The sequence below is a fragment of the Nanorana parkeri genome, unplaced genomic scaffold (genome assembly GCF_000935625.1).
Source record: "Nanorana parkeri isolate BGI_ZX_2015 unplaced genomic scaffold, ASM93562v1 scaffold92, whole genome shotgun sequence".
In the NCBI taxonomy this organism is placed as follows: domain Eukaryota; kingdom Metazoa; phylum Chordata; class Amphibia; order Anura; family Dicroglossidae; genus Nanorana; species Nanorana parkeri.
In genome coordinates this window covers 349,738-366,000 of record NW_017306360.1, presented here as the reverse complement: position 1 = coordinate 366,000, position 16,263 = coordinate 349,738, and the positions used below count along the sequence as shown (strand labels likewise).

At 44.9% G+C, this 16,263-nt stretch overlaps 1 protein-coding gene across 1 annotated transcript in view; it reads left to right on the top strand.

The window, feature by feature from the left end:
• The window catches only part of IGFBP5 (insulin like growth factor binding protein 5), a 22,039-nt gene extending 8,869 nt beyond the window's left edge, over positions 1-13,170 (top strand). The window contains exons 2-4 of the mRNA XM_018552575.1: positions 9,985-10,190; positions 11,474-11,593; positions 12,952-13,170. Coding sequence (XP_018408077.1) covers positions 9,985-10,190; positions 11,474-11,593; positions 12,952-13,083 — 458 coding nt within the window. The 3' untranslated portion in view covers positions 13,084-13,170. The remainder of the gene's footprint in view (positions 1-9,984; positions 10,191-11,473; positions 11,594-12,951) is intronic.
• Positions 13,171-16,263: the final 3,093 nt, after the last annotated feature.

Below are 16,263 nucleotides of genomic sequence, written 5' to 3'. Positions count from 1 at the left end.
GGGGGGTGGTGGGGGGGGGGGGGGGGGTGTGTGAAATAAATTCTCAAAACTCGAGGAAATTAAGTTATTAAACTTTTTTTTAAACTTTTTTTCTTCTCTCTGTGCCAGAATAGGAGGCGGAGGGGCGAGGGGGGGAGGAGCTGGAAATGCAAGGTGTGGGGGGAGGGAAAAGTGCTGTGTCAGGATAAAAAAAAAAATGAGAAGGACTGAAGACCCCGAGGACAGACAGGGATTTGTAAGAGGAACCACTGTGGTTTGTTTAACCCCCTGCCTGCCTGAGAAGAGTGAGGCTACCAGGGATGCTTTAATCCCCAGGCAAACATTGAAGTGTTGGAAGATTAATTGATTCTGGCTGAGAAGCAGCAGAGGTGTGTGTATAATCCAGACACATTACCGCAGGCTAAAATCCTCGTTATTAGCGCGGCGAATGTGCAGCAAACGTGGACAGTGGAGCCAGATTGAGCGTGACAGGTCCTCGTAAAGAACCGCTGATAAAATCAAATGTTTGCTGTCTGTCATGACAGCGAATGTAAGACTGGCAGTATGCTGTTGGAATTTTGCTCAATTTCTGGGAATCCGCCAAAATTCTAACCGTAGATGGCCCTGCAGGCTCTACAAATTTTGATTCTAAAATGAAGGCGCGTTGCAGAAAATTGTCAGTCGAATAGTAATTGCGGCCAATCAGCAGTCATTGTTCAGGTATTCAGCGATCAGAATTAGGGCTGCAACAACTAATCGACATAATCGATTATAATCGATTATTGAAAAAGTTGTCAACTTTTTCAATAATCGATTAATCGGCTCCTGATTGGTTGGCCCTGTTCACGGCTTAACACACGCTGCTTGCCACACCTAGAATACAATACCCGCAGGGGTGATTCCTTCATCCATGTTTAGTGTAGATGGGGAACCGAGGAGTTGTATGGCCAGTTTAGGGCCCATTCACACCATAGCGTTACATTGATCACACAATACCTTGCAATTAACGCACACTATTGCGCAACACAACTAGCGGGCATTGCCGTTCATATGAATGGCACCCCAATGCACCTCCCGGCTGCAGTAGCTTGCATTGCAGTGCAGTAAAATAAAAGTACATGCGCTACTTTTCCACTACAACTCGCAGTACCACATCGGCCAGGATGTGCATTCGGCTGCCGTTCAAATGAATTCAGGCAGCACAGTGGCTTGGTGGCTGCCTTGCAGCACTGGGGGCCCCCCCGTTCGTATCCTGGTCAGGACGTCATCTACAAGGAGTTTGCATGTTCTCCCTGTGCTTTCATGGGTTTCCTCTGAATTTGCCCTGTATGCATGTGAAATATAGAACTTAGATTATATGCTCCTCACGGCGCAACGCGCCTTGTGTGTACGTGCATGTGGTGCCATGTAATTTTGAATGGCATCCCAATGCTCTAAGGCAACGCAGCTCCGATGCACTTGCATTGCAGTGACCCCAAATGCACAGTAGCATACTACTATGCATGGTGGTGCAGTGCATCAAAGGAAATGCTGCATGTCCATGTTCTGGTCCATCCTTGTACATCGGCAGGGTTTATGGGAAAGAGAAACGCTACAATAAGCATTTAAAATAATGATTCTGTGCTTTTACCTGCCATGTTTTAAGTTGGTGACAGGGTCTCTTTAAAATATAATCCATATACCCGTCGCACTCCTGACTTCTGTTTCATCAAAATAAGGTGGGTGACAACGGTAGTCGACGGATGGCCACCGTCTCTATGATATGAAGAATATGGACTCCGGCACTCCAATAGCAAATAGAATACATCTATTTATTGACGTACACGCAAAAAACACTTGGTGCAACGTTTCGGATCCCCTCGTAGGATCCCCTTCATCAAGCAGAAGAAGTGATGATGAGATTAGGGTCTCTTTTTTTAAAAGTCAGCTTGGGATTTTCCACCTTAAGTGAACCGGTACTTGTGGGCGCCTTCACGCGCCGTCTGTTAATAACTCGCCTTTATCCTCCCATCATGAGTTTGTATCGTTGAACAGAGGTGATTATTTTTGTTGCTTTGGAGTATGACATGGACTTGGCCCTGTGCATGGCAGTGCCCAGCGAGAGGGGATGAGGTGGCTACGACGTTGATCGCCCAGCGAAAATAAACCGATGGTGATGTGATAGTAGGGCAAGTATGGTGGAAGAGGACAGAAGATGATGAGCTGAATGGGAACTGGAGGAGGGGGGGCAGCAGATCAGATGCGAGATGACGGTTGGACATATATAGGTGATAAATGAAAGGAATGTGACCGATCACTAGAATTTGGGCATTGATATGTTGGGGCAGATGCCAGTATACTGATTTACCTACTAAAGTGGACCTTTTGGTAGCTACAAGTCTACACGAATAATTTCCTGACATATAACAGTATCATTTTTCAAACAATCTGTGAATTAAAGCCTTCCTTGACCCAATCCAGTGCCAAGGCTGCGATGATGTCATCAGTTTGCATAGTGGCTCAGTGGTTCGCACTCCTTGCCAGTTTGAATCCCAGTCAAGACACTATCTACATGGATTTTGCATGTTCTCCCTGCATGTGTGCGGGTTTCCTCTGGGTTCGCCAGTTCCAGAGGAGAAGATCAAAATTCCTGTCGGGTTTCTACTACTGTCTGCATCTGGAGCCATGGGACCTACTCCCAAAAGTTTGGCAAATTTGGACAATAGTAGTCTTCTTTTCTCCCTTCGCAAAAAAGGGACCATTCTGCTCTGTAGGCATGGGTTCCAGTTGCATTCAAAGGGTCATTCCACTGAAGGCTGATTTTTCCTTGAGGGAGGAGCTAACTTTACGGCTTAATTTTTTTTGCCATCGGTTATTTATTTTTTTCCTAAAAAAATGTCTAACCCCTTCCCTTCTCCATATTCCTAAACCTGTGCTCTATGAATGTGTGCATGGTTGTGGAATGATCTTTTTACCGTTTGGCCCGTACCTGCCGCCTGACCACCATCTGATATCTGTAGGTAGGTGTTCCCTCCATCCCTCCCCCTTCCCTCTGGGAATAAATAGACTGTCAGTTTATTGCTGGTGTTGCAGGATCTAGATGAAGTGTGGGGTGTTTTGCAGGGGGGAAGGGGCAGCAGGTGTGTGTGCATTAAAGACAATTGGGGATGGGGGGGATGTTGGCCGGATTTGTTTGAGAATGTCAGAGATCCTGCAGAGGTCATGTTTCCACAGCTGATATCCATGGTGAAATCATAGCAGCCCCACTCCATTCTCCAGTGACCTGACCCACGGGTGTCAACTATTTAAAACCTGCGCTGCTAACCTAACACACAGAGCTACAAGGAAATCATGAAGACATAAAGTGTATATATGACTCATTTGGAAGCCAAGCTCTCCATTTGTATGTAAAATGGAGGCCAGATCTACTGTCTGGGAAAGTTCTCAGATATCCAGGTCATAGTATAGCTCAGGGCTGGACAAATTACAACCAATGCTCTTTAAAAATGACAGCTGGTGCCCAACTTTTGAGGTTCTCTATAGGTGTTGTCAATGAAGCTGGCTCCTGAATCGGACAGTATGGCTCCTAAATCCCATACTGTTTTGTCCACCTCCGGTATAGCTAGTAGTAGTTGGTCATGTTCAACTGGAATTGTCGCATAATGTTGAAGACTTTTTGAAGCTTCTCCCATCCACGTCTTCAGTTCTAATGGATATCAGGAAATTACCCCATGTGGATATAAATTGTGGGGTGTGTCAGACACTCAGAACTGAAGAAGTGGCTTGAAGAACATTTGAAACCTCTTCAACATTACAGAACAAAACCAAGTGAATATGACCAACTACTACTACCTAGACCCAGATTTACTACTGGTATGTGTGACCTTTCCACCTCATCTATGTGCAGTGATTTCTTAGCGTTGAGTTACTCTACTGACCCTGCGACTGTTTTTTGTAAAGAAAATACCTATTGTGTCCTCCGTTGGGTTGGTGATTTGCGAATAGGGTTGGACACATTTCCCAAAAACAATTCTCGGCATTCCTTTTGTATTATGGGTGCAGGGTCCTCGCATACCCTTGCATAGACCGTCCAACATCTTCCTGAATGTCCCAGAGAGGAACTTGGATCCCAGAACACCAATGCCTACCTCCAGTTGTGAGGTTGGAGTTCTACAATGAGAGAGCCATGTTGGTCAGAAACCGGTTTGAATAGTGCACTTTCAGCTTCCTGAAGGCACGCAAGTCATCCTGGAAGATGAGTAGATGCTATGCACTTCCTGGTTGGTCAGGTTTTAGGGCCCGTTCACACCAGTTGCAGTGCCTTCCGGCACGATTCTGGCCAGAACGCAACCCGCCACGCATCACTTTTTGGTGGGGCAGGAGGGGGCGTGGCGGGTGAATGGCACCGTAGTCACGCCCTCCGGCCGCAATGCGATCGCCCGTGCGGGATCGCAAGGCACATTGTGCCTGCGATCTGGTGCGGTGCGATCAAAATAGTGAACCGGAACGCACTGAACTGGTGTGGGGGCCCTTATCCTTTGCACTGTTCTCTCAAACATTGTTGTCAAGTATGTCTGAGGTCTCCTCTGTGAACAACAAAACACCTCCTATGTTATAGTGATAGGGAGGGAGGGAAGTGTTCTATAGGGCTAACATAGGGCTAGTGTTCTATAGGGCTAACACTCTCCTAGGGTGACAATGTATTGAGTGTTGTCACCCTATGACAGCAAGTGTGTTACAGGCAGGATCTCCAGGTTAAAATAAAGGGGAGACGACTGAAAGAAAACTAATGCAGCCACCACATCTAGGGGCCAAGTGCGTGAACGAGTCCTAAGCAAGGTGTCTCTTTCTGTCCAGTCTTCTATTCCGTCACCCACACCTTATTACAGATATGCTACGATGTGAACATGCAGCTTGGTGCCCAGGCAGAAATCTTGACCTTCTAATATACTTGTGGCGCTTTCTGGATGACAAAGTGTTCCCATCTTGCTTTTTTCAGTTGTTTGCTGTATGTTCTTACAGAAGTCCACTTTGCCCTCTACGCACCTCCTCAGCATGGGTCCAAATAGGCATCTGTTTCCTATCTGCCTGCTCATCAAAAAATGGAACGAGGGGAGGGGAGATGGGCACATCCGATGTACACATAGCCAGAATTAGCCTCGTATTTATAGACGGACCAGACATGATAATATCTCGGGATAGTTGTTTGTAAACATTGCTGATAAGTACTGAATACAGTGGAGACCAAGGAAAACCAAAAGTAGATGAAATCCCAATCACTAGAATCTCACCTATACTTCAAACACGTTAATGTAATATCAAAAGTCATCAATATATTTGGATCTGCAACTTTTATTCCAATAATACCTGGTGGTGCTTCATTTAAGGTCCCTCAGGCACTTCCTGTGATGGGGTGACAACGCTTTGTCCCTGTCTCCAAATTGTGCTCAGCATTGTCACCCTAGATAATGAGTAGATGTCTCGCTGCACTCCTTACCGGATACGTTCCCCCGCAAGATGCAGGTGGGTGCTTGCAGTGAGAATGTATGAAGAACTTGCTGCACTCCTTACCGGATATCCCAATAGCAGGGGAGGGTGTTCGCAGTGACCGCGGTTGGCGCCGCTTGCTACATTAAGCCTTAGAAGAAGTGTCACAAGCACACCAAAAATCCTTTCAGGGTCACCATCTGTTCATTTAATAAGAACCATGTCAAATGACTACAAGTGCTTGTGTTGATCATGGATGGCGCCATGAGATACAATACAAATTTCAAGAGAGGTCGCCAGCACACCATAATGTCTTGTGCCATCAGCAAAAGTCCATTTATTGATATTGCCACTCAAGTGCAAGCGCTTGCAGTGTCCCCTTCATCAGGCTGGTGTCATCCCCTGAAATCAGCATTGTCACCCTGTCACATGCTTTTGATGGAGACTTCAGGTGGCCATTTGAACTCACGTTATGTGGGCAGCAAAGAGGCAGCAAGAGATCAGCATTGAGATGAACAAAAAGTGGAAAATACTCTGTTTTTGGGGTCCCCGTGTCTTCGGCAGGAATTGTTACAACTGGCAGTGGTGGGGGCGGTCATAGACTTGGCATGGCACCCAATGAATTTAAGTTGCGGCTGGCACAGACACCGAATTCTAGGGGACTAGTTTAGGAGGTCAGCAGCTCTCCCAGGTTCAGAGACCAAATTCTTAGTCATTTGTTAACCTGCGTAGAAACCCTTCTGCCTCCTGGAACTATAGAAGCGATTTGTGTTTGCTTTATCCTTGCGTAAAGACAGATATCCGCAGCTCTGGGCTTACATTGTTTCACCGGATTACCTAACGCTCGGCCCCCTGGTTTAAATTTTAAGAACTCTCCAGATTTCTCCCCCTGCTGTCTTGAACTCCTTAGCTGTCAGTAGCGCTGCTGTGCCTCAGATTTACGGCCCTTCTGGGAGAGTGTGGGTGAAACTATGCCGGGTCCCCCCCATTTCATGAGCACGACCCCGCCAGAGAAAAGTCACATTGTTCCACGCGCTGCTGTGAGACTGCACAATCCCCCCCTTGTAAGTGACCTGGCCTGTATCAGCAATTACTGCTTGAATAGCGTGGCCTGTTCCAGGCTCTTGTAATGCCAGACAAGCTTCTCCAAGAAATACCTGGCCTTCTATATAAAGGAGTCCGCCAAACTCTAGCTTTATCTACGGTGGTCTTATAACCTCAGTAGCTGGGCAAACATAATGGTGTTTCTTGAGGAGCTTCAACTGCAAGGTCTACACACCCAACATGGTAATTAAGAAAGCGGTCCAATCTTAGTTATTCTATACTATGGAGAACGTAACAGCGGTAACATTCAAAGGTGGATGGGAAGACCTGGTACTTGAACGTAATCCATCAAATATGTTTTGGAGGAAGAAGGTGATACAGCATGCTTGTATGTCTGCTGTCTTTGGATATCAATGCCACCCATGGTCACCCTCAGAAGTAGCCATACACATTGCATTCAGATCAACTCTACAGTTGTCTTTTAGATTTACCAAAACTATTTAATGTGAGGACCTACCTAAACAATCCTTTTCATTTGTATCCTATCTGTCAGGCCCTTGCACTGCATAGGTATTAGCAAAGTTCTAAAGAACATTGTATAGTCCGATTTGTAACTTGTGTGACCTTTTTTAGAGGCCTACTGAACGTAAAAGTCCCAGAGAGCATTGGTATATGATGAACATTGATCTTAATATGTTGAATATGAGATATTCTTGGGGAAAATGAAGGCAAAAATGTGGGAGCAAAAAATGGACCTACATGTCTACATGAATGTTCTCTGTGTGCCTTCTTCATGCCTGCGTGGTAGAGACCAGCCAGGTGACAATGTGGCTGACAAAATCTCTGTTCCGTGTCACCCCTGTGGAATTCTATGAAGACACTAGGCAGAATGCAAGCCACAGATGTTCCATCAGATGCTTCAAGGAATGGAGTAATGTCAGCATCACATGCCATGTAGGAAAAAAATGGAATGTGTTGGTAGGATTTACTCTCTCTCTTTTTCCTAGTGACTGTGGTCATCGGGAGTGAAAGTGAGGGGAAATCCCAAAATTTTGAGTTGCCACCAGACCAGAAAAAGAGTGCAAATCTTCCAATGGGAACACCTGTTCCAGTGACAGCTCACTAATGGGGGCAAAACAGCTACATTGTAAACTTTAATTAAGTTTGAGGCTCTACAAACAAGTCATCAAATACTTCTATTGACAGACAAACCTCCGGCTAGTAAGTCTGAACAGCTGCCGTCCTTTCACTGCCTGAACGTCCAGGTGGCTCACTTAGGAATGACTTTCTGTTCACTTAGCCATGCTCTTCTAGTGTCCTCCTGGTTACAATCTGTTCCTGCTCTTGTAGGTTCCATTGCCTTGTACCGTATTAGTGAACCGTCTAATCCCAGTTGTAGACACTATTGTTGAACCTGCATGGCCATAGATGGCTAGGCCAATTGTGAGTGGGCTGTGATTGTATGTTCATGAAAGGTGGGGGAGCGGTGGTAATTGGGTTGGTCGGAGAAATTGATAGTTATGGGGGGCAGGGCCAGTGTCACAGGGCTTTTCAACAGCATTGAATAGCTGACAGGAAGGTCACAATGATGTCGTAAGAGGACAGAAAGTTTGGATCGAGTGTTTGAGGGGAAACTCATCGCCTAGCAACTGAAGGGTCTCTTCTCGACTAAAGCTTCCTTAAACAATTTTCCTATGTAAGTATAATCTAAGCCTAAAAATATAGCTACCAAAACATTCCTTTTGGAACTCAGGATGCATTCCCGTAACTGGACAAATTGCTGGTGCCCTTTTGGATGCCACTTTACCTACCTGGTGGGACATTCGGCTGGCCATTGAGAGGAGCGTAACCATTTGTACAATTGAGGGACTGTCTTGGAGAAGAAGGGGTACATTGCAACTGTGGGTGTGCAGCAGTGTGGCAACAGGAGTCGGCCGCAATGGGGCCTCTACTCTCTTTGCGGACCTATTGGGTTTGCCGGGCCACATCCAGTCTTCCTCCGCACTGCCCTGATGTCACCTTTTTATAGTATAATCAAAGTCGAAATTATGTTTCCTATGCCTAGTGTTTTATTGGGAATAGTTAAAAGTAAACCTACTTTTTTTTTTTTTTTTTTTTTGGCTGCCCCATTGTTGAGGTTTGCTTTCACTTCTTGTTCTGAAGACACAACAGTAATTGAGGGAAACAAAACCTCTCCAAAGAGAGGGGAAATCCCCTCTTAGACAGGTGTCCCCATTGGAAGACTTCCCTCATTTCCCTCCTATTTCAGTGACAACTGTAAAATTTTGTATTCCCAGAACTCTCTGAATTGGTGACATTGTTTGCCAGGACAAATTGAGAAAAACAGAGCGTCGGGAAGATGGGCAAACCTAGTACATTTCTTGTCACTAAAGAGGGAAATGTCCAATTGGCACTCCCCGCAGAGGAGAGATGGCACAACGCTGCAGTGCAGGTGTAGCACAAGCAAGGAGCATTGGAGAGGAGGTTGGGCAGGGACGGACTGAGGGGTAGGCAGAAGAGGGGGTCACAACCTATGCTTCTGAAGTAGTTCACAGATCGTGGGGGGGGGGGGGGGGGGGTAGTTCCTTTCCCCTTGGGCTCTAAAGGACCTTGATTGAGCAGGGACTTGGTACAGTCTTTGCATTGGTCCCTGCAGGCAAGCCATGCAGTGCAGCTGGGACATGGAGATGTTCAGCACCTGGAGGATGTGAATTCCTTGACTTTGCTGTAGTAATTGGTACGAATGTGTGGAGGCAGCTGCCTTTCAAAACAAAGTAACTTTTTTGTAAAATGTTATTTAAGTCAATGTATGTGCATAACCAGTCCCTCCTCCTTCCTAAGCTGCATCTTTCTGTATTCTAGATTTCTTTGTTGGAGGGGGGAGGGTGACCTGGTTGTCTTTGTCCAAAAATGTGGAGACTTCTTGTCCAGCTGGAGGTCAGCAATGGGCCACCTCCATTGACACCACGCCACAATCATGGCTTATGAGGGACTAAACTCTAAATATCCCTAGTACTAGCATCATGGGCCGCCAGGTGCTAAACAAGGAGCACTAGTACATGCCGGGCTGCGGTGCTGAGCTTGCATTCTCCAACCTGTGCTGGAAGAATGACCTCTGGAAGGTGGCTGGTTGTTGGGGTAGTGCAAACTTTTTTTTGGACAACGAAGCCCATTGTGTTCTTAATGGTATAACAATTAGCGCTGTTTTTGAAAATGTTAGGCTGTGTCTCCCCCTAGTGGCTGTCCATAGCTAGTGGTAGCGAGCTGAAATTATTTTCAGGGACACAGAATCCCTAGTTCATTGACACCAGTCTGACCCCAAATATATTAAATATGTATATGTGAATAATTAAAAAAATTTGGCATAAAATACTGTTGCATTTTTTATTTTTTTTTGAATTGTAGAACATGAAGTACATTTGTTTTCCCTTTTCAGAAATAACTTGTTTTCTTGTGTTTGTTTTGTGAAGACTCAAAGTTGCAATTCTCTTGCAGAGCGGGAGTCCAGGGAGGAAGATCCGACTACATCAGAGACAGACGAAAACTACCCGACAAAGCCTCGCAAAGGGGGCCGAGGGGTCCCGGAACACAAAGTCATCGCCCTGAACAACTTCCGTCAGAAAAAACAATCTGCCTCAAGGATCGTGTCAGTGGAGAACAAAGGTCAAAGCCACTCTGAGTACAGCATCGAGTCCGAGATGGTGAGTAAAGGTGTCACTGACTGGGTAAAGAACGTATGATGGGCCAAACGCTTATTATAAATGAGTTTTATATGAGTGAGTGTCATTAGGTGGGTCCATCCAAGTTCTGCTGCTTGCAATAAACTGCACCATTGGCCATACTAATCCATGCCATTTTCCTTCTTGGGAGCCTTATCCCACCTGACACCAATCAGTGTGCTTAACATTCTTGCGTAGAGCCATAAGGGGTTTTTAGGAAACCCTACCCACTGGGTGTTGGTGCATTTATCCATGACCCACTTTTCCATAGTAAAGGACATGCACTACAACGCCATTGTATTTTTTTATTTTTTGCTTGTAGTGCAGAGTCCTTTTTAATGTGAACCCTTGGAGTTGTATTTTTCATACATAACACCTGGGTACTGGCCTCCAAGGAGCTGTGCAACTACAAGGTCCAACTCGTTGATATTTGTGTTTTGTCATGACCACATGCACACTTGGTCAGAGGCTCCAGCCAGAGAGATTTTTGTATGTATTTTTGGGGGGATAGAGTTGGGAAGGCTAAGACGCTCCTTCTGGTTGTTCTTACTGCTGGTGTAACCATTGGGAAGGTCGCCATTCACATCCTGCCCTAGTGGCAGGGGGCAACTTCAAGGTCCAACACGCTGTTATTTGTGCTTTTTCATGACATGCATACTTGCACTGGAGGTTCCAGCCAAAAATGTTCCATTTTGTTTTGGATAGAGTTGGGAAGGTTAAGAGGCTCCTTCTGGTTGCACCATTGAGGAGATCTCTATTCACATCCTGTCCTAGTGACAGGGCAACTACAAGGACCAACACGCTGATATTGGTGGTTTTTCATGACATGCAAACTTGCACTGGAGATTTGGATAGAGTTGGGAAGGTTAAGAGGCTCCTTCTGGTTGCACCATTGAGGAGATCTCTATTCCCATCCTGTCCTAGTGACAGGGAGTCAGAGGGACAGGAACCGGTGGGGCTTTCCTCTCAAAGAAGATAGAGGTGGCAACAGAAACCAATTTGTATTAAACTTGATTGGGTTTATTGCTGGGCCTCCCAGTCCGGGTGACTCTGGTTCTCCTAATTTCTTGTCCTGGTATCATAGGCGTCACTTGCACATTAGTATAAATCTCCCCAATGTAGTCTCAGATCGCAGTAAAAACCAGATAGACCTACAAACCTTTCTACTCCCTAATTAAAAATTCTTCTACTGCTGTGGTTTCAAGTAAAATGAACCTTTTGTACCTTCTACTGCTGCAATGACTAACATAATACTTTTGTTTCAGGGTCCTTGCCGTAGACAGATGGAGACCGTTATGCAGGACATGAAGATGTCTCATCGGGTGTACCCAAGGGCATTTTATATTCCTAACTGTGACCGGAAAGGATTCTTCAAAAGGAAGCAAGTAAGAACATCTCCAAAAAAATGTTCACCTACTAGGACAAGTCACAGACTTGGACCCTTCATTCCACTTCTCTGCTCGCAGAGTATCAGACAACAAAGAGATTTTTGGCGGCGCTTTGATTAGTAATATTGATAAGTGCCTGTCATCCGTACACAAGCTTTGGTTTTGTGAAAAGGTCACTTAGGTGAGGGCCTAGGGCTGAAAGATTTCAGGTGGGTGTGGGGGAGGAGGGGTGGCAGACGTCAGGCATTTCATTATTTCTCACCTCTTTCATACCAAGTCTTTAGGAAGAAAATGTATTTGAACATCAAATAGTAGAGGTCTCCTTTTTGGTTGGGCCTGAGCAGGTCTTAGACAGCAGGTGGGAACCGGCAAGGATCAAAGACCTCGTTTTGAGGTCTTCCCAACTCAGCCCTAAAGCTGAACTCCAGGACAAGCAAATATTGTCCTCATATAAGAGTCATGTGTATTCTTCTTGAATCTTGGTGAGCTTTGTGTATTTTCCAGGTCTGTGCAGTAATCCCGTGTGAGACTTGGAGCTTCCTGTAATAAAGACCGGTCACTGCTGCTCTCTCTATCCTTGTGCTGCGTGTCTGGTCTTGCCTCCGCATCCTGTAATAAAGACCGGTCACTGCTGCTCTCTCTCCTTGTGCAGGGTGACTGGTCTTTCCTCCGCCCCCTCCTGTCATACAGATTGGTCACTGCTGCTCTCTCTCCTTGTGCAGGGTGACTGGTCTTTGTCTCCGCCCCCTCCTGTAATAAAGACCAACTACTGCTGCTCTCTCTTCTTGTGCAGGATGACTGGTCTTGTCTCCACCACTCCTCCTGTAGTTTTCTGCAGGCAGCCTGTAGAGGGAGGGATTTGCTGGGTCCCTCCCCAGCTCTGCTCTCTGCACAGTCAGGGCCATCCCTATAATGAGGCGGTTGCCTCAGGCCGCATCTCTTTGGGTCACGGCATGGCCACTCTGCTGCACAATGTTTGCAGGGTGGCTATGCCGTGACATACACATCTCCCCACCCAGCACTTGGCAACCTTGGACACTATGGCGGCTGGTCCGCCCAGCCCCTAGCCAGGTTGCTAAGACCATGCAGTGGATGGCGTCGCCAGCACAGCATCTCTCCCCCCCCATCTTCCCCATTGATTGCAATTCTCTGCACACAGTGGATTTATATTCCTTGTGGTCATACGCCCTCTAGTGGATCCTCCCCCGTAAGAGTATTCGGAGAACTCATGGCTGGTGATCAGACAGAATTTGTTTTAATCCAAAAACAAAACCAGTTGCAGAGTTTTTAGTATCAAAGTTTTATGTAACCCAAGTTCCATTTTCTCAAAAATTATTTTCCTTTTCCCTTGACAGTGCAAGCCCTCCAGAGGTCGCAAGCGTGGGATCTGCTGGTGCGTAGACAAGTACGGACTTAAGCTTCCCGGAAGCGATTACGCCGCCAGCGACCTGCAGTGCCACAGCTTCGACAGCAGCAACATTGAATGATCCCGCTGCCATCTCAGTAATGCCAAGACGGCCCAGGTGGACACGATCACTCTTGGTTTTTGTTTGTTGTCTCTTTATTTTTTGTTACATTTTCCTGGGATCTCCAGAGGAAATGGTTTTTCTTTATTTTTTTCATCTTAGTTTTTTTTTTTTTCCTCATCTCATCGGCAATGGGAAAAAAAAAACAAAACATCTTGAGAGGTTCAGAAGAGAACACATCATAAAGACAATGATGAAGAAGCTGAGGAAAGGTGAACTTCTGTTGAGTTAAACAAAAACAACAACAAAAAACAGAGTGAAGCTTGAGGCAACGGAAAAAGTGAAATTAAAAAGTTGAGGTTGTTCCGTTTTTTTTTAATTTTATTTTTGAGATTCTGTTGCGCTTTTGAATATTATTTTTATTTTCGACAAGGAGGAAACTCCCAGTAAGCTTTTCTTAGCTCCATGCTTTTTTTTTTTTATCACCTGACTGAGGGAGGTGGCAACACATTTTAAAATTTATGTTCTGTTTATATATAAAAAAAAATGAAATTAAAAAAAAAATTGCTGACTTACTCCATGATCAGGACTTGACCACAAGTCCTTGGAAGATAGATTATGAAACGACAGACATTTCCTGCCCTCCCAGTCAGTGTCAACAAGCTGAAAGTGATGGAGACTGAATGATGTTGGTGAAAATGAACCAAGAGGAGAGACCTTCGTTCAGTTTTCGCTGACTGACTGAAGCTCTAGAAATTGTTTACCTGTTTCTTTAATATTTCAAATGTGCTTTTTTTGGGGGGGGGGCGGGGTTTGGGACAGGGCACAGGACACTTGTAACAATGCACTCCATGAAACTAATAATGCTTAAGAACAGTGGCAGCGTTTTTTGTTTTTTTTCTCTGTTCACAATGTTCTTGTTGCATTGACTCAAAGAAATTTGACTGAATGCTCTACACAAAAACAGCTCGTTGTCAGTCCTTAGAAGCGTGGCGCCATTTTTGCTTGAGTATTTGGTTCAAGTTGGGTGTGCAGATTCACCTTTTTTAACACTCTTTACTTTATCTGACAGCAGAGAATCCTTTTTTTGGCTTATTTGCTGAGAAGCTGTGACTTTTAATTTTTTTTTATTTGTAAATCTATATATATTTTTTTTTTTAGCTTCTCTATTCTGTCTCAAGTCAGCAGAATGTTAAATAAAAGCTCTGCAACCCCCTTTTTGCTGCCAATACCTTTTTTCAATGCCTGCACGTGTCCACTGCTGAAGGCATCACCCACTAGTTCAGGTTCCACGTGTAGTACTAAAGGCCAACAGTGCACTTTTTTTAGCAGCCTGGTTACGGACCTGCTCTCATCCCAGTCCTTCAGCCCACCCCCCTTCTTTTTTTTTTTTTGAATGTTTTGTAAAATAATTGGTGCTGTTTTTTTTGTTTTTTTTTCTTACTGACGTTTCAATGGTTTGTTGAAAAAATATAAGCTACAAGGACAAGTTGAAAGAATGTTTCTTTAAGCTTCGAGAAAATGGTTGAGTCGATCTCTTGTTTTGACTCGGGCTTTAAAATAAATAAATGAAGGCTTTAGATACCACTTTTCTAAGTCTTACAAAGCCATAGGGAAGTTTTTCTGACACTTTTTTTATGCTGGACTGGTGAGGTGGAATTCTTTGAAGGCCGGGAACAGTGGGTATATTTACTGAGATGAGAAGGATCATTTTGATGAAGATGGCGGTCACTTGTTTCTCTTGTTCCTGTTTTGGTGGATAACCTATGATGCTCTAGTTGGGAGGGGGGGATGGAATGCTTTCAGGACGTATTCACTTTAAATGTTATGTATGCTCAAACCCAACATCTTGAAGGACAAAACAAGACTGGCTTTGGATTGTAGACTTCAAAAACTTTCTTGCAAAAGTTGGGATTGTGGATTGGATAGTTGATCTTGCCACATTGGATGACCAGCTCTAGACTTCAATAAATAGCATCGCTGATAGTTAACGCTTGGCATTCCTCGACTCGCTGCCTTTCAGTCTCTGGATGGAAGAAAAAAAAATGCAAGACAATAAGTTAGCACGTGGACTTTGCGAAAAGTAAAATGGAAGACGCTGGCCGAATTGAACACTACGGTTCGGTTGGAATGCTCGATGGACTTTTATTTCTCTTCAGCTCGGCCATTTCTGAATGTTCTCTGCTGTGTGTGAGTGCGTGTTGCAACATTTCTTGAAAGCTTTGTATATTACTCCTGTAACAATTTTTATTTCTTTTTATTTTATTATTTCTCTTTTTTTTTTTTTTGGTCAAATTTTATTTTGCTGATTTATTGTTAGTGACCAGTGGCATGCCCCCTTTTTTGTTTTTTAAATGGCTTTGCAAAGAGTGGCCCTTCTGCTCTTCAGACTGACATGACAAGCTGGGACTTGTAGCCATCAGTAACTGAAAGGTCAGAATTTCCCCCACATTGGGCTTATATGGTCCTCACTAAGGTCGCTGGCCAAAATTCTCCATGGAATTCATGATCCTCATTCTGCAAAGAGTTTTTCCACCTTCAGAAGACTTTAGTATATTGCTTTTTCCCGCAACATTCGTCATCCACATTGCCTTTGTTTTAGTTTCTAGGCATGGGGGTTCTGTGTTGTAGCATCATGGGTATTTTTTGTTCTCTTGCTCTGGGATACTCTGTAAAGGAATCTGGTAAATCCTACTTTATCCCACGGTAGTGAATGTAGGCACATCTGCCTGATTTTATCAATAAGTGCGCAAAACAAAGAAATAGAATGCAACTAATTTTGGAAAAGTTGAAGGAACATCTGTTCAAGTCAATGGGCCCAATGATGTCCAAATGGGACAATAGCTATCATTGGCGCAGCATTAAAATGGCGCAGACTGAAATTTATAACCTGAATGTGAAAAGTGCATCAGGATAAGAAAATCTTAACCTTTTTTTTTTGTGACAACTTTGCACATCATTTCCTTGTTTGTTGTTTTTTTTTTGGGCCCAGTAACCTTTAAAAAGCTCTCTAAGGCCGTCATGTACAGCTCTGTGCTGCGTGCACGGCTGTATCGGGCAGCTCCCGGGAAGGACAGGTGCTGCGTGTGATTAGTACGCAGCCCCCGTCCTTCTCTATGGGAATACGCGGCCGTACACCGCCCTACGCTCACCTCAAGTGCAGGTCTGTACGGGTGCAGGTGACCCAGCTCGGACGCAGAC